At 46.3% G+C, this 23,651-nt stretch overlaps 1 protein-coding gene across 4 annotated transcripts in view; it reads right to left on the reverse strand.

Annotated features, from left to right (window-relative positions):
* Positions 1-23,651, reverse strand: part of smg7 (SMG7 nonsense mediated mRNA decay factor) — a 119,736-nt gene that overhangs the window by 11,522 nt on the left and 84,563 nt on the right. For all 4 annotated transcript variants that reach the window (XM_078407584.1, XM_078407585.1, XM_078407586.1 and 1 more), the window contains 3 exons: positions 14,767-14,853; positions 10,852-11,011; positions 337-510 (listed from right to left, as the gene is read on the reverse strand). In XM_078407584.1, the coding sequence (XP_078263710.1) occupies positions 337-510; positions 10,852-11,011; positions 14,767-14,853 (421 nt within the window). The remainder of the gene's footprint in view (positions 1-336; positions 511-10,851; positions 11,012-14,766; positions 14,854-23,651) is intronic.

The following is a 23,651-nucleotide window of genomic DNA, read 5'->3' on the forward strand; positions in this document are numbered from 1 at the left end:
TACTTTTGCTTAATTTTTTCAGTAGTCCATACAGAATTACCCTTCCCTCCAAAAAACATTTTTTGCTACATTTGGTCATTTCAACATGATTTTGATCTGTAGGGCATCTGTTTTTGGGAAACATACCGAGCCTGACGTAGGATACAAGTTAGCTATATTCATCACCTGAATGATTTCACCATTTCTCACTTCATGGTTCAGAAAGATACGAATGTTGCAGAAAGCAAATCATGAATGCCGGACGTACACAAAGATACTGAAGTGTTGCAGATACCTTACACCAATTATTCCCTTAAAGTTAAACTTGTAAACATGAAACAGAAACTAATACTCTACCTGGCTTGTCTGTACGTTTCATGTTCCACCGATCAGTCAGTCTTCTCTCACCGTTGTCAGGTGTTCCAATCGGTCCAAAGCCAGCAAATGAGTTTTGGTTGTGAGTTGGTGGAGAACTTGGCAAGCTGCTGGGATTAGAGGAGTGAGGAGACTGGCTTGCTGGTGTCGAGTGGTCTATTATTTGAAGTGCATGAGAAGGAGGAAAAACATTTTAAGTGAGGTCCTTTACTTCGGTGCAAGTTCAATAAAGGAACTTGTCATCCCCTCAGCTTAGCCTAGTGATCTATTGATTTGAATCAGATCTCACAGGTGAAAGGAGTTTGCATTTTGCCACCAATACGGATTCCACAAAGACATGCAAAGGGCACATCAGTTAACACAAATCACAGAAGAGTACAGCGTCGGAACACAATATCCACGCCAAACATGCGCCAATCTCTTCTGCATGCACATGATCAATAACCTTCCATTCCCTGCATCTCCAAGTGCCTATCTAAAATCCTCTCAAGCATCACTATATCTGCCTCCACCACCACCCATGGCAGCATGTTCCAGGCACCCACTATAGGGTTAAAAAAAACTCATCCCACTGTAAGATTTGAGAAGTTTTCCCTCATTCTGAAAGCAACACAAAACCAAAGAGCTGCAGTTTGGACATTTTAAACGGGAGACTGGGGCTGATAGCGGAGAAAGGCTGCGGTCAGATTACCAAGGGATGTCACAATCTGTGGGTCCTAAAATGGCCGCAGGACCTCGTGACCAGCCACAAAAAGTAAAAACCTTACAACCCAGTCTCTAGGTTTCTGCAAAGCCACGGCCAGAACAATGGATGGGTATTGGCCATGCAGAAACCTGCGAAACCAGGTCGAAGTCCAGACACTGGGGCGCTGACATCAGCATACTCACAATGCCCCAAGCCGACCTAAACAGTTCATCTCGTTAAGGGGGCACAATAGCCCATAGAAAACTACCTGGTAGGTGATGGGAAACCAGTTAAACCCATCACCTCGCAACGAAATACCAATTAACACCGTCTGGCCATCCCCGGTACCCCCGGACATAAGCGCAGATCAGAGAAAGAACTCATACATATCTTTTTGAACAAAGAGATTCCAAGATCTGGCGGGAGATAGGACGGGTCAGAATAGTATAAGTGGCCACGACTTTTGGGTTCTAAAGGGAGAGAAAACCTGGTTGCAAGAAACAGACGCAAGAAGGAAGTCAAACGAATGCAGGAGGAAGAAAAGACAGGCAAGAAGAACGGATGCAAGAGAGAGGAACAGGCACGCAACTCGAGGAGAAATACTGCAAAACGAACAGCCAGTAACCCCAGTAATAGCCCCATGGTGAGCATGCACCCCGATCTTGCATATCCTGGACATAGTTTAGTGTAGAGGGGAGGGTGGTTTGAATAAACGTTGGGTGTGTAAAGAAATATGTGTTGGTCAATTTTGCGATGTGTCGTACGTTCCCCATCTTACAGTCGTGTATATGTCTTGTAGAACTGTGTGTTTAAGAATTCAGAGAAAAAGGTATTCGTGTATATGTCTTGTAGAACTGTGCGTTTTATGATTCATAAGTCAAAGGTATTCATGTGATTCAATATGTGATTTATAGATATGTCGTATAGAAATGTATAAGTATTCATGGACAATAGTCCCAAGCGCTAAATAAAAGCCTTTTCAATTTAAACCCTGGTCTTCAAATCTGGTCTGGTTGAATTTTTCTGCACTATCAACGCTCCTGCATCTAAGTCCAGTGTCTAGAACCGTAAGGGGTGAGTGGGTCCAACCACTCAGGGGGAACCAGTGTGCGCGCGGCCTGGTCAAGGGATCAGAGCAAGGCACGGGGACCTTAAGTCGGGCGAAAGCTCGGCGCAGAAACCCCTTACAGATAATGGCGACCACGAAGGGACTCTGGCAGCAGGATGATAGTGTACCAGAAAAAGATTTTAAAACTAGGGATGTAATGGACGAGCGCATTGCGGACTATGTGTTTAGCAAGGTGAATATCACCAAACAATGGATGTATGTTTTATTAGATGACAAGCGCCCACTGGATGCAGCGATCCGGTGGACGGCCAGTAAAGCCCACAAAAAATCTGTAGAGAAGGCGGTCTGGCTGACCTGCTATAAAAAGCAGGTCCAGCTTTTGGACCGCGTGGTTGTGGCACAGGCAGTCCAGATCAGGGACCTTCAGGAGGAGGTAGAGGAGAAGGCTGCGGGTGGGAACCAGTTGATTGAGGCTCTGGACTCTTTAAACAAGGAGCGCCGGGTCGTGACCAACCGCCACGAAGCCAGGGTAGAGCTGATGGAGTGTCAGATCACTGCAGCTATGCGCAGTAAGGGCAAGCTCAGGGAGCAGTGCGCTTCCCTGAGCCACCAGCTGGAGACCCAGGAAGAGAACCTTAAGGGAGTTAGGGCAGCCTATAAAATGGTTTTGGAGGACAGGTCGGAAGGGGCCGACCACGGGGCCTGCCTGCAGGAGATAGAGGGTCTGCGGGGTGCTTTAAATAAAGCAAGCGGGCTGGTCTGTTTGATGAACCCCCCAGCGGGCCAGTCACTAGCGGGTGCGAAGGTCCCGGTTCCGATCCCTAGAAAGACCGTGGTGGCTTCGGCCCCCAGACTCCACAATTCCCCTAGCTACGAGGCATCCTGGGAAAGGGGTAGTGTAGGGGAGAGAGAGAGAGAGGAGCTCCCGGTCGAGGACTCGGCACCGGCGCCCATGTGCCCGGTCCTGGAAACCAGACGGGGACCCACCGCGCTGAATGGGGACGCCGAACCCATTCAGAGCGAGATCGTGGTGCCCCACAGCTCCCAGCAGTTAAGAGCCATGATCGGGCATGTAGCAAAATTGTCCGAATCAGGGGACCCTTCGCTGCATTTCAGGGAGATAGAGCAAACCGCCGCGATCAACGGTTGCGACGAGGGAGAACGGGCAAAATTGTTGCTGTTCTCCCTGGACAGCTCGATCCTCCAATGCCTCTCAGATGAAAGCAAAAGAGGGACCAGGACCTACGGTCTCCTACGGGACGAGGTCCTGGACGTCTTGGGGATGGGCGATGAGGGTCCATTTGCCCGATTGGAGAGGACCCTCCAGATGGAGGGAGAACCCCCAAGGGTTTTTGCGGCGCGACTGTGGACAGTGTATCAAAGCAGCTGCCCGCACGTCCCCGCGCGGGATGTCCTGGTCGGGAATGGGAGAGCCCAGTGGCTCCGATGCTTGGTGTCAAACAGCCTGGCAGCCGTCAGGGAGCAGGTAAAAGCCTGGTTTGATCCCACAAATAGCACGGAGGAGGCGGTTTTGGACCATCTCACGGTAGGGTATAGAAACACCCGGAGCACGTCTACCCGACTCATAAAAGGGAAGGTGTACGTAGCGGAGGCTACTGCACTGGCCCAAAAGGAGTGGCGACAGGAGGGTAACCCTACCGCACAGTCCAAGTGTTTCAGGTGCAGTAAGGTGGGACACTGGCGGAAGGATTGCAGGGCCCACACCAAGGAAGATAGCGTTGGCACCACCCTGCGCGCCGAGGTCCCAGTTAAGCCCGAGATCATCGAAACGATGATCGAGGTGATGCAGTCCCTCATGGCCGCCCAGGGGAAGGTGGCAGTCGCTACCGGCTCCCCGGATGCGAGGGGGGCACTGGACATTCCCCAATGACATCAGCCCATGCAGCCTGCCTATCTGTGTCCTCTCCGCTACGATGCGTGGAAGAGGCCGCTTGTGGAGATAGTAGTGGAGAGGCAAAGGGGCAGTTACCTGTTGGACACGGGAGCTTCATGCACCGTGGTCCACACAGAACAACCCTTTGACTCTCCCCTGTCCACGGGGGTCCCTTTCGCACTGGCGGGGTTCACAGGGAAGGAACTGGCTGGCGCGCGTTCACAGCCAAGGATGAGGCAGGTCACGCAGACAGGCAAGGTTGCCTGCGTGAGGGGGGAGGACATTCTCCAGGAATGGAGGGTCTCCCGTTTTGGGTGGGATTCAGATGAGTCAAGTCAAGTCAAGTCAAGTCAATTTTATTTGTGTAGCACATTTAAAAACAACCCACGTTGACCAAAGTGCTGTACATTTGATTAGGTTCCAATAGAAAAAAAATGAAAACATACAGTAGCACGCAAACAGTTCACAGCGCCTCCTCAATGAGCCTCAAACGCTAGGGAGTAGAAATAGGTTTTGAGCCTGGACTTAAAGGAGTCGATGGAGGGGGCAGTTCTGATGGGGAGAGGGATGCTGTTCCACAGTCTAGGAGCTGCAACCGCAAAAGCGCGGTCACCCCTGAGTTTAAGCCTAGACCACGGGATAGTGAATAGCCCCAAGTCGGCCGATCTGAGGGACCTGGAGTTAGAGAGGGAGGTTAGAAGATTTTTGATGTAGGGGGGGGAGTGTCCATTTAGGGCTTTATACGTGAACAGGAGGAGCTTGAAGTTGATTCTGTACCGTACAGGGAGCCAGTGGAGAGAGGCCAGAATCGGGGTGATGTGGTCCCTTTTACGGGTAACCGTCAGGAGTCTCGCTGCGGCGTTTTGGACCAGTTGCAGGCGGGACAGGGAAGATTGGCTGATCCCAGTGTATAGGGAGTTGCAGTAGTCTAGGCGGGAGGAAATGAAAGCGTGAATGATTTTTTCTGTGTCGTCGAATTGGAGGAAAGGTTTGATTTTAGCTATGGTTCGAAGTTGGAAGAAGCTGGCTTTTACCACAGCGTTGACTTGCTTATCAAATTTTAATGCAGAGTCAAATATCATGCCGAGGTTTTTGACATGCGGTTTGACTAGGCAGGATAGGCTTCCAAGACTGCCTGTTATCAATTTGATGGAGTCGGGGGGGCCGAATAGGATGACCTCAGACTTGCTCTCATTTAATTGGAGGAAGTTCTGTGCCATCCAACATTTTATGTCCTCAAGGCAGTGTGAGAGGCTGTTTAAATTTGACTGGTTGTTGGGTTTCAGGGGGAGGTAAAGCTGAGTGTCATCGGCATAGCAGTGGAAAGAAATGCCGTGCCTTTGAATGATTTGGCCAAGGGGGAGCATGTATAGAGAGAAGAGAATGGGGCCTAGGATGGAGCCTTGTGGAACTCCGCAGGAGAGGCTAGCTGGAGCAGAGGAATAACTGCCTATGTTGATGGCGAAACTCCTATATTTGAGGTACGAAGCGAACCAGCTCAGGGCAGTGCCATCAATGCCAACCGCTACCGGAGACGGTCAATAAGGATGGTGTGGTCCACTGTATCGAACGCTGCGCTGAGGTCGAGAAGGAGCAGGATTGCACAGTCGCCGGTGTCGATGGCGAGAAGCAGGTCGTTGTGTACCTTCAACAAGGCAGACTCTGTGCTGTGGTGGGCTCTGAAACCTGACTGGAGACTTTCCAGGATGGTGTTTTGGTGCAGGTAGGGCACTAATTGGTTTAGGATTGCCTTTTCAAGGACTTTTGACAGGAATGGCAGTTTGGAAATGGGTCCGTAGTTGCTAGGCAAGGTGGGGTCTAGGTTAGGTTTTTTCAGTAGGGGCTGGACCACCGCGTGATTGAAACTGGTTGGAACAGTGCCAGTGGCCAGAGAACTGTTGATAATAGAGAGGATGCTGGGACCGGCTATTGCAATGACATCCTTCAGAAGGGCAGTGGGGGCTGGATCAAGGGGGCAGGTTGCAGGTTTCATAGCGGAGACAAGCTTTGCAAGGGAGGATAGAGTGACGGGTTGGAAGCAGTCCAATTTAGATGAACAGACTAGTGAGACAGCTAGGTCACGGGTGGGAGGGGAAATGTTCATTCTAATATTCTCAACTTTGTTGGTGAAAAATTTAGCGAATTCTTCACACTTAGCAGGGGACCCAACTAAGCTGGTACTGGGGGCGGGACATATGACAGAGGTAATTGTTCTAAATAGGACCTTGGAGTTATGAGAGTTTTTGGAAATAAGGTCGGAGAAGTATTGTGCTCTAGCAGACTTTACTGCTTCCTGGTATTTGAGAAGATTGTTTCTCAGAATTTCGAAGGAAATTTGAAGCTTGTCACATTTCCACCTCCTTTCTGATTTTCTGCACTCCCTTCTTAGGGCTTTGGTGGAATCATTGAAGCACGGCCGACCTTTGGGCTTAGGCTTTTTCATTTTAAGGGGAGCGATAGAATCCAGGATGGAATCCAGATGAGGAAGAGCCTGATCAGCCCGACCAGGGGCTGGATCCCATTACGGAGGAAGAGGAGTCGGAGGGGGACGACAGTAACGTCCCCGACTCAAGCACCAGGAAGGCGGGGTAGCGGGCGAAGGCTCACCACCTGTAGGTACAGGCAGGGTGAGGCCGGATGCCGCGGGTATACCCAGCACCAAAGGGGCAGAGCTGGATGAGGAGGGGCCAGGGTCGGCAGCTGCGGGGGGTACCCGAGCTGCGGCACGGCAGGAACCGGTCCTCAGCCAGGCTGTCCAGGGGGCAGTGCCTAAGGTGACCCTCCGTAGGTCCAGCAGGGAACCCCAACGTAGAAAGTTTTGGCCAGAGGTCAGTCACGCCCCGAGGTACGGGAGCCAAGTAAGGAGGAGGGAGCTAACGTTTCAGAGGAGGCCTGGCCCCCGACAGGCAGCGACAGGCTGCGGAGGATCAAAGGTGGGAGACAGCGTGGTGCAGCCGCAGGGGTCGACCCGCTGCAGCCCTGACAGGGATTAGCTGAGCCGCCCTGGGAATGCGGCGCTGTATTATATTTTAGGTAATATAGATAAGGATTAGGTAATATAGATAAGGATTAGGTAATATAGATAAGGATTAGGTAATTAGATAAGGATAAGTAATATAGATAAGTTTTGTGGGGATAGTTAGAGTTTAAATAAAGTTGATGCGTCCAGGATGTGTGGGTGTGGGGTGCAGGCTGGGGGTCAAGAGACCTGCCCGCAGAGGCGTTAACAAAGCCAAGCGCTCCCCAAGAGGCTGGCTATACCATATTTCTTTATCTGTTTTCTGGAGTGGAAGGAGGCACTCGTGTGGCGGATCGTTGCCACGGCGATCGGATGTGGGTGGGCCTAACGGGGCCGCACCAAGGACATCATCATTTACGGCTGCTCCGGGGACACGGCTCCCATCGCGACTGGAAGGAGAGAAGCGGAGGAGACCGCAGTTTACTTCCATGAAGTCCGGTGGCCGGGGTGGCTGGGATCGAACTCTTCAGAGTATTCCAGCGCCTCAGGCTTTGCTTATCGGGACACTTCGTTATTGTGCCCGAGAGTCAAGATCATCGCCCAAAGGGTAAGCGCCACCGTTGGCAAAAGGATTTGCCTGGTATGCACGGGGAAGGTCCCCACGAGCAGGCGATGGTGGCTGAGGAAAACGAGCCGGACAATGGCCAACTCCACTGTTGAGTTGGAGAGACTTAACAACAACACTCACAGAACTATTTCTGGGACTAAAGAACAGTTGAGTGTGTGTTGGGACAAATGGTGGGAACCGGATGAGGGGATTTATATGTGTATGTGGGGTTCGAGGTATCGTTGCCCCACGGGCAACAGCATATTTTTCCAGAGACAGTGGCAGGATGACGGTAAGGGGATGAGGTGGGATGTTAGCTCGCGGGCTTGTGGGGTCCCCCTTTCCCAACGCCACTGAACTCATCACATGGCCACGCATGACACCTCCCACAGTTACGCTGGCAGTAGCACAGGAGGGTGAGTGCCCAAAAACCACTAAGGGGCCCGGGAATGGCCTGGTACTGATACCGACTGACCAGGTATTGTACCAGGGGGTGCACTACGCGGTAGCCTCGGTGATCTTAAACCTCACCGAGGTGCGGTTGCCGGAGTGGTGCCCCAGGGAAACTGAAAGACTGTACCAGGTGCTACTGACTATATTTACTATGTGTGAAATGTAAAGGAGGGCAGCGCCTCAATAACCGGGTATATAAAGGAGAATGGAGAGACCGTTACGTGCGGGTGGGCGAGCAGGACCCAGCCGCAAGCTGCTAGAAGGACGGGCCCCTCCGCACCGAGTGAACTGTGTTTTTGTATTGTCCTCTTCGAATTTGTATCAAGAGTGATTGTGAAGGAATGTACAAAATGTATCGTTTTGCTGTTGTGTTGTTTTCATGTCCTACATTAAAGCTGACACCAGTAGGAGGATGGCGGAGGCATCGGCCTGGGACAAGGTGTAGGTGTATATGTCTGACATGAAAATGTACATACTTGTAATATAGTTTTGCCCGGGACACGGGCAGTAAAGGTCAGCCTAAAAGATGGGGACTGTACGTTCACAATGGAACACTAGTTTAGTTAAAACCTCAGGGGTCTGAATGTGGAGAATCGGGAAAACATTGCTCAACCACATTATTTAATTGATTCGATAAGCTGGGGTTATGCAAATCAACAGGAGGGACTGTAAGATTTGAGAAGTTTTCCCTCATTCTGAAAGCAACACAAAACCAAAGAGCTGCAGTTTGGACATTTTAAACGGGAGACTGGGGCTGATAGCGGAGAAAGGCTGCGGTCAGATTACCAAGGGATGTCACAATCTGTGGGTCCTAAAATGGCCGCAGGACCTCGTGACCAGCCACAAAAAGTAAAAACCTTACAACCCAGTCTCTAGGTTTCTGCAAAGCCACGGCCAGAACAATGGATGGGTATTGGCCATGCAGAAACCTGCGAAACCAGGTCGAAGTCCAGACACTGGGGCGCTGACATCAGCATACTCACAATGCCCCAAGCCGACCTAAACAGTTCATCTCGTTAAGGGGGCACAATAGCCCATAGAAAACTACCTGGTAGGTGATGGGAAACCAGTTAAACCCATCACCTCGCAACGAAATACCAATTAACACCGTCTGGCCATCCCCGGTACCCCCGGACACAAGCGCAGATCAGAGAAAGAACTCATACATATCTTTTTGAACAATGAGATTCCAAGATCTGGCGGGAGATAGGACGGGTCAGAATAGTATAAGTGGCCACGACTTTTGGGTTCTAAAGGGAGAGAAAACCTGGTTGCAAGAAACGGACGCAAGAAGGAAGTCAAACGAATGCAGGAGGAAGAAAAGACAGGCAAGAAGAACGGATGCAAGAGAGAGGAACAGGCACGCAACTCGAGGAGAAATACTGCAAAACGAACAGCCAGTAACCCCAGTAATAGCCCCATGGTGAGCATGCACCCCGATCTTGCATATCCTGGACATAGTTTAGTGTAGAGGGGAGGGTGGTTTGAATAAACGTTGGGTGTGTAAAGAAATATGTGTTGGTCAATTTTGCGATGTGTCGTATGTTCCCCATCTTACAGTCGTGTATATGTCTTGTAGAACTGTGTGTTTAAGAATTCAGAGAAAAAGGTATTCGTGTATATGTCTTGTAGAACTGTGCGTTTTATGATTCATAAGTCAAAGGTATTCATGTGATTCAATATGTGATTTATAGATATGTCGTATAGAAATGTATAAGTATTCATGGACAATAGTCCCAAGCGCTAAATAAAAGCCTTTTCCATTTAAACCCTGGTCTTCAAATCTGGTCTGGTTGAATTTTTCTGCACTATCAACGCTCCTGCATCTAAGTCCAGTGTCTAGAACCGTAAGGGGTGAGTGGGTCGAACCACTCGGGGAACCAGTGTGCGCGGCCTGGTCAAGGGATCAGAGCAAGGCACGGGGACCTTAGGTCGGGCGAAAGCTCGGCGCAGAAACCCCTTACACCACACATCTTCTTTAAACTTTATCCCTCACCTTAAAGCTAAGCCCTTCAGTCTTTGACTTTTCCACCCTGAGAAAATCTTTATATATTCCTATCAGGTCTCTCTTCAACCTTCAATGCTCCAGACAAGACAATTCAAGTTTGTACAACCTCTTTATTGCTGATACCTTGTAATCCAGGCAGCATCGTGGTAAATCTCCCCTGCACCCTCTCCAAAGCCTCCACATCGTTCCTGCAGTGGAAGGACCTAACTGCATACAATACTGCAAATGAGGTTTAACCAGATTCCTATAAAGCTGCAACACGACTTCTTGACTCTTATACTCAATGTCCTGACGTATGAAGACAAGCATACTGTTCACCTTCTTTACCACTCTATCTATTGGTGTTGCCACTTTATGGAAACTGTGGACTTGGACCCCAAGACCCCTCTGTGCATCAATACTGTTAAGGGTCTGGCTGTTAACTATATACTTTCCCCTTACATTCAACCTTCAATGTGCAACACCTCATACTTGCTTGGATTAAACCTCATCTGCTATTTCTCTGACCATTTCTGGAGCTAATCTATATCCAGCTGTATACTTTGACAACATTCCTTGCAGTCCGTAATTCCAATTTTGGTATTATTTGCAAACTTACTAACCAACCCATTTCATTTATGTCCAAGTCGAGTGTACGTATATAAAATGTTTGTAAAGAGGTTTACATGCTACATGAAATAATCCTAAGCACATCTGTATGCTGAAAAGTAAAATTTATACTGAAAACGGCAGCTACACAGAACCATAAAAGAACATTTTCAGTAATCGATTGACTTGATGAATCGTTATTTTTACTAGCAAAGACTGAATTAAAACACTAACCAGAGCTGGCAGGAAGAGATGGGGACCAAGGGTTTCCATCAAATAACGAGTAACAGGAGGTCTCGTGGAATGCCTGTGGGAGTGCATTCTCTGATTTGCCACTTGGTGCCAAATTCTTGCCATAAACCTCACTGAAAATGCTGTTATTCTGAGAGTTCTCCTGAAACAAAAAAAGCACGGAAAAAATGATGGACCTACATAGAAGCTAAAATGCCCTTCCAATGGTATATTTGGGAACCACCACAAGATTTGTTCATATTTAGTTTAAACATAGCATTATTCAGAACAATAGACACAAAATGCTGGAGTAACCCAGCGGGACAGGCAGCATCTCTGGAGAGAACAAATGGGCGATGTTTCGAGTCGAGACCCTTCTTCAGAGTACAGTTCTCCTGACTCTAGTCTGAAGGGTCTCGACCCGAAACGTTACCCATTCCTTCGCTCCAAAGGTGCTGCCTATCCCACTGAGTTACTCCAGCATTTTGTGTCTATCTTCAGTTTAAACCAACATCTGCAGTTGATTCCTACACATTCAGAATAATACATTTGAAATACATGACAAGATTTGTCTGTGTGCTTGTCCACAATGATTACTCCAGAAACTTACCGTTTATTCCACTTCTATTCTGTGCTCCAGGATAAAAAGAGACATAAATAATAACAATAAACAATACATTACAACCACATGAGAACATTTGGCTACTGGTAGAACCAGCCAATCCCCATCTACTAACACTCTCCTCCGCCTAGCAGAGCTGGTTCTTAACCGTAACAACTTCTCCTTTGACTCCTCCCACTTCCTCCAAACCAGAGGCGTAGCTATGGGCACTCGCATAGGCCCTAGCTATGCCTGCCTCTTTGTCGGGTACGTCGAACAATCCCTGTTCCGGGCGTACACCGGCCCCATCCCCGAACTCTACCTCCGCATGCCCTTAAATATACCTGGACTAGCTCCGACATCTCCCTCCCGTTTCTGGACCTCACCATCTCCATCACAGGAGACAGACTGGTGACTGGCATCTACTATAAACCCACTGACTTGCACAGCTATCTGGACTACACTTCTTCCCACCCGGTTTCCTGCAAAAAGTCTATCCCCTACTCCCAATTCCTCCGTCTACGCCGCATCTGCGCCCGGGATGAGGTGTTTCACACTAGGGCATCAGAGATGTCCTCATTCTTCAGGAAACGGGGCTTCCCCTCTTCCATTATAGATGAGGCTCTCACTGGGGTCTCTTCTACATCCCGCAGCTCCGCTCTTGCTCCCCCTCCCCCCACTCGTAACAAGGGCAGAATCCCCCTCGTTCTCACCTTCCACCCCACCAGCCAGCGGATCCAACAAATCATCCGCCAACATTTCCGTCACCTACAACAGGATCTCACCACTGGCCACATCTTCCCATCCCCTCCCCTTTCTGCGTTCCGCAGAGACCGCTCCCTCCGTAACTCCCTGGTCGACTCGTCCCTTCCTACCCAAATCACCCCCTCCCCAGGCACTTTCCCCTGCAACCGCAAGAGATGCAACACCTGTCCCTTTACCTCCCCCTCAACTCCATCCAAGGACCCAAACAGTTTTTCCAGGTGAGACAGAGGTTCACCTGCACCTCCTCCAACCTCATCTATTGCATCCGCTGCACCAGATGTCAACTTATTTACATCGGCGAAACCAGGCTCGGCGATCGCTTCGCTCAACACCTCCACTCAGTCCGCATAACCAATCGGATCTCCCGGTGGCTGAGCACTTCAACTCCCCCTCCCACTCCCAGTCTGACCTTTCTGTCATGGGCCTCCTCCAGTGCCAGTGAGTCCCACCGGAAATTGGAGGAACAGCACCTCATATTTCGCCTGGGCAACTTGCAGCCCAGTGATATGAACATTGACTTCTCCAACTTTAGATAGTTCCTCTGTCCCTCTCTTCCCCTCTCCCTACCCAGATCTCCCACTGCCTTCCTGTCTCCACCTATATCCTTCCTTATTCCGCCCCCCTGACATCAGTCAGAAGAAGGGTCTCGACCCGAAACGTCGCCCATTCCTTCTCTCCCGAGATGCTGCCTGACCTGCTGAGTTACTCCAGCATTTTGTGAATAAATACCTTCGATTTGTACCAGCATCCGCAGTTATTTTCTTACACTACTTTGGCTACTGTAAAGTGCCCTAAGCGCCTAGAGAGTGGATGAGAAAGTGGAACTAGTGTAAACAGGTCGGCATGGGCTCGTTGCACTGAAGAGCCCGTTTGACACTGGGTTAATAATTACCCTTTTCTAAAATAAAATGGGCATCAGTGACCATATGAAATGGCTTCGGGAAGCACAAGTACTGAAGGGTTTAAAACAAAGTGCACTTTAGTTGCTTGTCATAATATTTAGGCCTTCCAAAGCATTCAGATTTCCAAAGCACTTTTTTTTGTTGTGTTTCTTTCATCACTGATCTGCCTGACCTGCTGAGTCGTCCCTGATTGAGATAAGTTTTTAATGCACACCTTTTGGCAGCAAATTTAACATTCAATTTGCAAACAGCAAGATCTCAAAGGCCAAATGGTGTTAGTGTTGAGCTACTTTTTTTGTCATTGTTGAGGGATGCACAATGAGATTCAGAGGTATAGAGAGATACAGCACGGTAACAGGTCCTTAGGTCCATCAAATCTGACCAACCCAGTTACACTAATCCTGTATTAATCTTATTTTTTATTCTCCCCACATTCGCAGACATTAAAAGTATTTCCTTGATTTCCAGGATCTCCTTTTTTTTTCTATCAACTCACCAAGGTTAAGCGACAACAGCAAAAACAGAGTAAATAAGCTGGATACTGAACAATGCATGTTGAAAAAAGTCTGCATCTTACAGGTCATGTAATCTGTTAAAGGTGAAGTACTGTCTTTCTACTGTATCAGTGGAACGCACCTCACATAAGAAACATAGAATTTGCCTGGTGCAATCAGGTTTTTACTCTTCTAGAAGAAGTTGACAAATGTCTTCAGTGACTTATCTAAACAATACCATAATATCTGGATGATTACTTCATTGGCGTCTTAAGTAATACAACAAGATATCGAGTATAATTAAGTGTAGTTAGTAGTTGTTCCTCTGTGTGCTCGGGTAACAATTCTGATAACACTAAAAAACATTTGTTAATCATATAGTCATGCGGTGTGGAAACAAACCCTTCGGCCTAACTTGCCCATGCCAACCAACCTACATTAGTTCCACCTGCCTGCATTCGGCCAATATCCCTCTAAACCTATCCTATTCTGCCTAAATGGTTCTTAAATGCTGTACCTGAACATATGGCTTTTCAATGTTATTATATTACCTGTCTCAACTGTTTCCTCTGGCAGCTCGATCCATGCACCTACCAACCCTTGTGTAAAAACGTTGCCCCCAGGCTCAAATTTTTCACCCCTCACCTTAAACCTATGTTCCAGATTCTCATATGCTGGGTAAAAGACACTGCATTTACCCTATCTACTACTCTCATGATCTTGTACACCTCTATGAGATCACCCCTCACCCTCTTGCACACCAAGGAATAAAGTCCTAACCTGCTCAACCTCTCCCTATAGCTCAGGCCCTTGAGAACATGCAAGATCCTTGTTATCTTTTCTGCACCCTTGCCATCTTAACATCATCTTCCCTATAACATATAGGTATAACATGGGGACCAAATCTAAACACAGTACTCTAAATGTGGCCTCACCAACGTCTTGTACGACTGTAACATGACATCCCAATTTCTATACTCAATACTGAATGAAGGCCAATGTGCCGAAAGCCTTCTTGACTACCCTATCTACTTGTGATACCACTTTCAAGTAACTATGTACCTACACTCCTAGATCCCTCTGCTCCACAACACTCCCCAGAGCCATGCCATTCACTGTTAATTTATAGATATAGGATTTATTTTACTAAACATACCTGATTAAGTGGAAAAGGTGGCAAGGACAATAAGGACGAAGAGGTAATCAGCTCAGAGGGTCTCTCCAGCCGAGAACGATTTGGCATCTACACGAAAATTAAAAGCAATTTTATAGTGTCTACTGCTTAACATTAAATTACAACAATAAATTTGAATTAACTCATAATACAATTATTCATTTACTGGAAGTTTTCTGTAACTCAGAGGTCATCTATGTGCGATCATCCTAGGCATAGTCCTCTCCACATGGAAAGCATCTATTTGAGGCACTTTCTCAAGGAGGTAGCATCTATCATCAAGGATCCCCACCATCTGGGCCATACCTTCTTCTCACTGCTACCATCAGGCAGGAGATATGGAAGTTTGAAGTCCCACACCACCAGTTCCTACAAGCATCAAGTTCTTCAACTGGCCAGCACAACTGTAATCTTACCTCAGCAACAGAACACCCCAGCTCACCTCTTGCACTACCATGGACTGGTTTCTTTTTTATTGCATTTTTGCACTATTGCCTTGTTAATTGCAGTCTTTTTCTTTTCACTGTCTTGTCAAATTTGTGAAATCTAGGCAAGATGAATGTTTTTGTATGTAGTCTGAGTCTATGTGCATGTGGGACAAGATTTTGTTACCTGCACCTCAATGTACTTGCGCATATGATAGTAAATTCAACTCGACTTGAACATCATCTATGTGTGGAGGAACAGGAGATGGGTGAGGCATTAAATGACAATTTCTCATCTATATTTACTGTGGAGAAACACATGAATGTTTTGGAATTCGGGGAAGTTAATAGAGATGTCTTGAAGAGAGCCCGCATTGCAGAATAATAGGTACTGCAGATTTTACACCATATCATGGCGGATAAATCATTGGGATCTGATCAAGTGTATTCTAGGAACTGTTGGAAGCTAGGGAAGAAATTGCGGAACCCCGAGCAGTGTATCAAGAATGGCCACAGGTGAAGTGCCAGAAGACTGGAGGATGGCCAATGTTGTGCCACTATCTAAGAAAGGCTGCAAGGAAAACCCTATGAACTATAGATCAGCGAGCCTAACATCAGTGATAGGCAAGTTACTAGAGGAGACCTGAAGAGATATGATCTATAGGTAATTGAAAAGTCAAGATTAGACTGCAGATAATCAACATGGCAAGGACTACATTTGATACTTATAGCATCTCAGTAGTAATGAACTGAAATAAGTGCGAAGATGTGCAAATTAAATTAAATTAATTCTCATGGAATTTAAGTGAAAAAACCCACAATTTTTTTTTCAACTCTCATTTCACGATGCCTGCAGATTACGCAGCTTCACAATATGGAAAATTGTGATCCAGCGTGTATTTCCATGAACACAATACCCCCTCACTCTCCATAATGCACGAGTATCCTGTGAAGAATTCCATGCTTAAATTTTATAATGTTAGCCTACTGCTGTGGAAGCCATGAAATACCAAGGTGATTTTGTAACTAACCTGAACAATGTTTAGGAGCTATTTATAAAACAATTATACAACCATATTCATGCAACTTCTCCCCCATTCTACTTATGCAACCCCAAAAAATGTTTTACATTAGCCAAATGAGAAAATAAATTAGTAGCCACTCTACTTAAAACTTACTTAATTATTCAAAAAGATCCAATGGGTCACATACGTACAGTACAGCAGTGACTACACTTTAGCAGCACTTCATTTAGTTGGAAGTGCTTTTAGTAAGGCCATTCACACGGAGACAAATTTCCTATTTCCTCTTTTTTAAAGACCGAGCAGTGAGAAATGCATGCAGAATGTATACTTTGGATATTTGGCAAAATTCAGTATATGCCATTAAAAAAGGAAACTGAAAATATGGCATTCAAATCTCTCCGTGGCAGTTTCAGAAAACAGTTGCAAGATGCCAATGAAACTTGAACAATGTCAGAATGGTAGCCCGAGTAATTGTCACCTCCAAAACTGCTTTATGTACCAGTAGTTAACTCGTTTCATACTACTGAGTATCGGCTAAGTTCAAGGATAGAAGTACAATTTAATAAAATCACGTCAATTGAATAGAAAACAAAAACAAACCTAGAGATCAGGAGCAAGAATATACCACTCAGTCCCTCCAGCCTTTCTCCGTCATTTAATAATACACATCAGATCTGATTGCAAGCTCAAATCCACATTTCCATTCACCAACAATAATCTTTCATTTTGTAAGAAGGAACTGCAGATGCTGGTTTACACTCAAGATAGACACAAAATGCTGGAGTAACTCAGCTGGACAGGCAGCATCTCTGGAGTCTGAAAAAGGGTCTAAAGCTGGAATGTCACCCGTTCCTTCTCTCCAGAGATGCTGCCTATCCCGCAGAGTTACTCCAATAACCTTTCATTGCCTTGCTTAGCACATATCCATCTGCCTCTATCTCAAAAATATTCTCAAACTCTGCTCATACCACCATTTAGACTTTAGTTACAGTGCTAAAAAAGGCTCTTCGGCCCGCATAGTCTGTGCCGACCAGCGATCAACCCCTACACTAACACTATCCTACACACTAGGGACAATTCACAATTTTACCAAAGCCATAGATTTTAAAGTGTTGGCCTTCCCCCAGTTTCATTGTTTCTTTGATACCCAACTCAAACTCAAAGATACCAATAATTTCTCAGTACATAGTTTGTTTCTTGCCTTCTAGTGGGAATTATCCATTTGCAGTTCTTGTGCTGAGCGGTTACTTGTGCATGTAAAAGGTTTATTGGTTCACAGAAACATAGATTCTGCTTACGCTGCCATAGAATGGATGGGGACATATAGTAAAGGGCTTGTTGAAGTTGAATACCAATGGAGATGCCGGTAAACACTGAGGTAGTGGGCTACTATGTGGTTGCTTGATGTACAGGAGCATGTCGGAGGAAATGGGGTTGTAAATTGATTGCTATTGCACACAGCTTCGTGACCTGCTTATTCAGTAAAATGCCTTCTGCTTTGACTCTGAGTTCAGCACCATGCTCCTGCTGCTATCCAGCTCCAAAACCTCCAACGACGCTCTCACTCTTTGTTATAAGTTCATTCCTCTTCATAGAAAATAATATATCTCCAGTTTTCAGCAGCATATTGAGGGGGTTGTTACCAAAGTGAAATGTAGTTTTTGCCCATCATTGCACAGCCCATTATCTCAGCTAAACTATTGATTTCCCACCAAAACTACTGGAAGATGCATGTTTTAAATGTCCTTTCTAAATACGAGACACAGAGCAAGCTGAAAAGGTTTGTCATAAATTTAGATGCTTTTGCTGCTAAGTGAGTAAGTAGTCGGAAATTGGATAATAGTTAAAAAGTCGACAAGGGTTATAGACTGTCAGAAGAAGGACGGTAGCAGATTGGCTCCGCAGGTGAAGAGCCTGTCATTCACAATTAAGTAAGTGTTAAAAGACACTGCAATAATGGGTAACAATTTGGACAAAAATGATGGGGGAACGCCCATACAACATGTGTTATTTGAATCCTAAAAGTAATAACGACTATAGAGTATTAAGTTACAAGTTGACAAAACGTTTAGAAGATGAATCCTGGCCAGGAGGAGGAACTTGGAATGTAGAGACCATTAAAAAGGCAGAGATGTTGATATGGGGAAAGAGAAGCAGGAAAGAAATGGAAAAAGAGAATTAAGGAATGGAAAGAGGAGGCAGAGAAGAAGCATGAGGAGAGTAGGGATCGCAGTTGGATGGATAATGTATGTAAGAGAGGGAAAGAGTTAAGGAACAAGGATGGCACTATGAAAGGGTGGAAAGTGTGGCAGCTGGAATGCCAGTGGGCAGAGGAACAAGAGGAAAGGACTAAGGGACAGGCAGGGGGTAGAACACAGGTGATGGTTAATAAAAACAAAACCCAGTACTGGTAAGTCCTCCGGAGGCGACCCTGTTTGAGAGTGAAGATGAGGATTCAGATAATCCCGGGAGGCGCCCACCTCCCTATGCCCCACCGGCAGTGATGGCATCCTTGCCTGTAGCAGCTCGGGTGGTAACACCCATATACCCCAACGTTCTGCTGCTACGAAACTCTCTAGGATTGGGAGCAAGGGGAAAAAACACCCAGATAGGAGGAACAAGAGGAAGAAATGAGCGAGGTAACAGAAAGTGCACAAAACATAGTGATTGACCCAGAGGGATCAATCGGGGAGCGAGTAAGAACCCATAGAGAACATGATGCTCGGGGATACCAGAGTTCCATTTTTGATTGATACTGGGGCAACTTCCTCGACCCTGAATGAGGACCTCGTGGCACATCTCGCTATTCCCATGTCTGATAAAGTAATTCGCCTCTCTGGGTTGGATGGAAAAGCAAGATGTTACCCCCTCACGGTCACCTATGCCAAGAACAATGCACCCTCACCTTCTCTGTCACCCCACACCTCGAATGTAACCTGGCAGGAAGGGACTTGTTAATGGGATTAAAAGCAGGCATCACCTGCTCTGACAGCAGAATACACCTACAGAACAGACGGATGACGTATTCCCATTTCCCCACACCACAGTGGTGGGCAATAGATCTCCCACCATCCCTCACGATAGGAGACATCCCAAACCCACACGTTACACTTTTCTATGATCCCACTGGATGCAATGCCGAGATGAGTGACATCTTCGGGCCACTGCAAGGTAAAACTACCACTGTACGACTGATAGGAAGTGTATCAGGAGAGACAGGCACGGCACTGATAGCACTGATTGAGGAGGGACTGTGGGAACAGAGTGCCTTCCTGGTGGCCCCACACATCACTACCTCGGTAAAACCAGAACATTCAGCAAAGGAGTTGGGATATCTTGTGTATGTATTACGGAACCAGGCCAGAGATAACGTGTTGGGTACACAGCATTTCGCCCAAGGTACACTGGAATATTGGGAAACATGCCAGACACTCGAAGGAACTATCCAAAGACACCAACCACAGCCCGACAGCAAGGACAAGGAACAGATATGGTCGGCGTCACCGCATGAGGTAGGACTGATTATTTGTACCCCAATAATGGTCACACTTAAGCCGGATGTCCACCTCCCTGTGGTGCTCCAGTACCCATTGAAACCTGAGGCTACGGCCGGGATACGACAGCTGGTCCAGTCCCAATTACACCAGAACAGCCCTGTACACTGTCGCACGCCCTGCAACATACCAATATTCCCAATCCCAAAACCAGGACGCAGGGAATGGCGACTAGTTCAGGATCTACGCGCCATAAACGAGATTGTCACTCCTATGCATGCCATTGTACCCAACCCAGCAACCATACTAAGCCAGGTTCTAGCTTCAGCCACCGTATTCAAACACCTGTCACCGTTAGCCTCTGCGAACGCCGCACGCCAGTTTACACTCACTGAGGAACAATCCAAGGCTTTCACAGCCTTAAAACTGGCACTGGCTTCAGCACCCACTGTAGGACGACCATTGTACGATCGGCCTGTCCAGCTTTATGTTACCATCATCCAAGATTGTGCATCTGCTGTGCCCACACAACGCCATGGTAATGTTAAACGACCAGTAGCTTATTTCTCCATTAAACTCAATGCTGTCGCCCGCGGATATCCAACGTACACGCAAATCGTGCCTGGTATCCACGATGCTGTTGCTACCGCAGCAAACATTCCCATGCACCAACCAGTAGTTATCTTCACGACTCACTGTGTTACAGCATTAATGAAAGCGGGACAAACCAAATACCTGACACAGGCACGATTGGGCCGTTATGAATTGACCCTTTTGAATAACCCTAATTTGACATTCCAGCACTGCTCTATGATTAATCCTTCAGCATTTCTGACACAGCCACCCGAACCATGTACGGATCCTTCACATGACTGTGCCCGAGTCAATCCAATTCTGACCAACCCGAGGGAGGATCTGGTTTGTGGACGGCTCTTCCATGATATTCCCTGAAACGAGCCAGCGAGCTTCCGGCTACTCCATTGTTAGCCAAACTACAATAGTGTTGGCGGAAGGACGATTCCTAAACCCAGTATCTGTTCAGCAGGCAGAACAGTTTGCCCTCACCAGAGCCTGCATTTTGACACAAGACAAGTGCATTAGCATTTACACTGACTCTCTCTATGCTTTCGGAGTAGCACACGACTTTGGTGCATTATGGTCACATCGAGGCTTTCTCACCTCCGCTGGTACACCTATTAAAAATGCAGTCTATGTTAGTAATCTTTTATCTGTTCTCAAGCTCCCTAAACAACTCACCATCATCACATGTGAAGCTCACATGAGAAAAGACGACCCAATTTCTAAAGGCAATGTACACGCCGATCGGGTTGCTAGAAATGCTGCTCAGTTCTCCCTCACCAGTCCCCAGGGTAACGCAGTCCTAGCAAACAGAACGGTCTTGCCAGCATGGGGGAGGTATGTACCTTACAGAGGGACGCCTCTGATGCCCAAAAACAACTATGGAAACGAGAGGGCTGTGCCATGGATTCCACCACGGGACTCTGGCTGACCCCTCTCGGACAAGATTGTGTACCTGATGCATTTTTACCTGTCTTACTAACATATATTCACTCCCTTACCCATGCTTGAAAGGAGAGAATGATTAGGATGACGAAGGAAATGTGGTGGCACCCGAAAATCCGGCAAGAGGCGCTGAAGCAGGTCTCTGAATGTAAAATTTGCCAACGATGTAATCCAGGCAAACCAATTAAGGTACCTTCAGGGGTGAGGCCAATGCCATCACAACCGTTTGAATGCATACAGATTGATTTCATTGAAATGCCATGGGCCCATTGCTATAAATATTGCTTAGTGATTTTAGATTTATTTAGCAGGTGGCATTGGCCTCACCCCTGAAGGTACCTTAATTGGTTTGCCTGGATTACATCGTTGGCAAATTTTACATTCAGAGACCTGCTTCAGCGCCTCTTGCCGGATTTTCGGGTGCCACCACATTTCCTTCGTCATCCTAATCATTCTCTCCTTTCTCTCCTTAGTGATTTTAGATTTATTTAGCAGGTGGATTGAAGCTTTACCGACCACTAATAATACTGCTGAAACTACGGTAACATTGTTGTTAAGAGACGTTATTCCCAGGTTTGGCCTACCTACAATCATAAGCTCGGACAATGGTCCCCATTTTATTGCCACTATTAATAAGGAACTATGTGCACATTTTAATATCCAACAGCAATTTCACTGCAACACCACCCACAGGCATCCGGGATGGTGGAAAGAGCCAATGGGTTGTTGAAAAACAAGATTACCAAGCTAATGGGAGAAATGGGACAGATATGGATCAAAGTATTACCCTTAGCATTATTTGAAATGAGGGTAACACCCCATAGTGCTACAAAGCTATCCCCGGCAGAAATTATCTACGATAAACCTCTACGAACCCCCTGGGGAGCAAGCATCACTTATGAAGGAACCGTAAAACATTAAAATGATGAAATTAAAGGGGGAGGGGGAGGAGAGGGTGCTGCACCAATGCAGGAGAGGTTTGGGCCCAATGGGTCCACTTGGTTTAGTAGTCACTAAAACTCAATACCATGGAACTTGATAAGACAAAATACTTGCAGAGTAGTTCCTATTTCTCAAAATATAGCTTGTCGAGTCTGGACAAATGGCACAATCCAACAGAATTGAACTACGTGCTCGATTCAGGTCAGATATTTATTTTAAAAATACAGTCCTCGGGTTCAAATGTTCTATTGTGTCAAAGGAAGTTTTTCAGGAAGCCTGGGCACCCTCTTTTGAGCCAACAACAGCGTGTTATTATGGGGAAAAACAAAATAGCAAATACTGGAATCTGAATTATAGTTAACATTTCAGGCCAAAGAACCTTCTTCAGATAGATGAATATTTCAGCAATTTAGTCATTAACATACTAAAGTTGATAGCTCACTTCCACAGATTGGGGCCAGGGATAGTATGGCGATGTGCATGCATGGAACCAGCTTGCTAACGTCACCATTTTTAATGTCCCATCATAATACGCAAGGAGTCACCAACAGAGCAGTTAATAATTTTACAACATCAAATACAACATTTCTTCTCAACATTCTCCATGATCACAACTTAAAATCTCCATGATCACAACTTAAGTCTATCAAACTTTACAAGGTGTATTTTTACCTGCAGCCACATCTCATGGTCCATTGACTAACAAGGCTGATTAACTATCTTGTCACTGAACAAGACCTCGAGATGAAACAAACTGAGGGAATTTACAAGTTCCTTATTTTAAAGTACAAATGGAGTAAAGCAGAGCACTGCAGAAATGCAAGACATAAATTTGATATCTCGTATATAGTAATACGATTTAAAAGCTTACACTGTCACACCTGATTTGAGGCCCAGACAGATAATTTCAATGTATTTCTAGTGGTAAATAAAATGGGGGAAATGGAAGAATCTAAATCTGAAAGCACACCAAAAACACATTAACACAAATAAACATATTTTGATAGGGTGAATAGAATGGCTCCAATATATGGAGGATTTAAGTTTAGATGGAATAGAGGAATAAAGGGAAATTGGAATACATTGTAAATTACACTGCACATTAGCAAGGCCATTATAAAAACAAACCACAATTTATTTTTAGAGGGGCAGAATTGAAAAGTAGGCAAGGGGTGCTAAACCTGTATCGAATCTTGTTTTAGAGTACAGCATACAGTTCATCTAGGTCTCCATATTTTTTTTTAATGTACTGTTGAAGGTTCAGAGATGAGACTAGAAATGAAAAGATATAGAGTTAAAGAAAAGATGAACAGACTGGCTCTCTCTTCTCTTGAGAAAAGGCATCTAAAAGCTTCTGAATTATTTGAGGCCTATGAAGGGTTTTGATACAGTGGACACAAAGAGAATGTTTCACCTTATAGGGAATAACATGTCTAGATTACAAAATAATCACCATG

This window comes from Rhinoraja longicauda, chromosome 11, assembly GCF_053455715.1.
Source record: "Rhinoraja longicauda isolate Sanriku21f chromosome 11, sRhiLon1.1, whole genome shotgun sequence".
Classification (NCBI taxonomy): domain Eukaryota; kingdom Metazoa; phylum Chordata; class Chondrichthyes; order Rajiformes; family Arhynchobatidae; genus Rhinoraja; species Rhinoraja longicauda.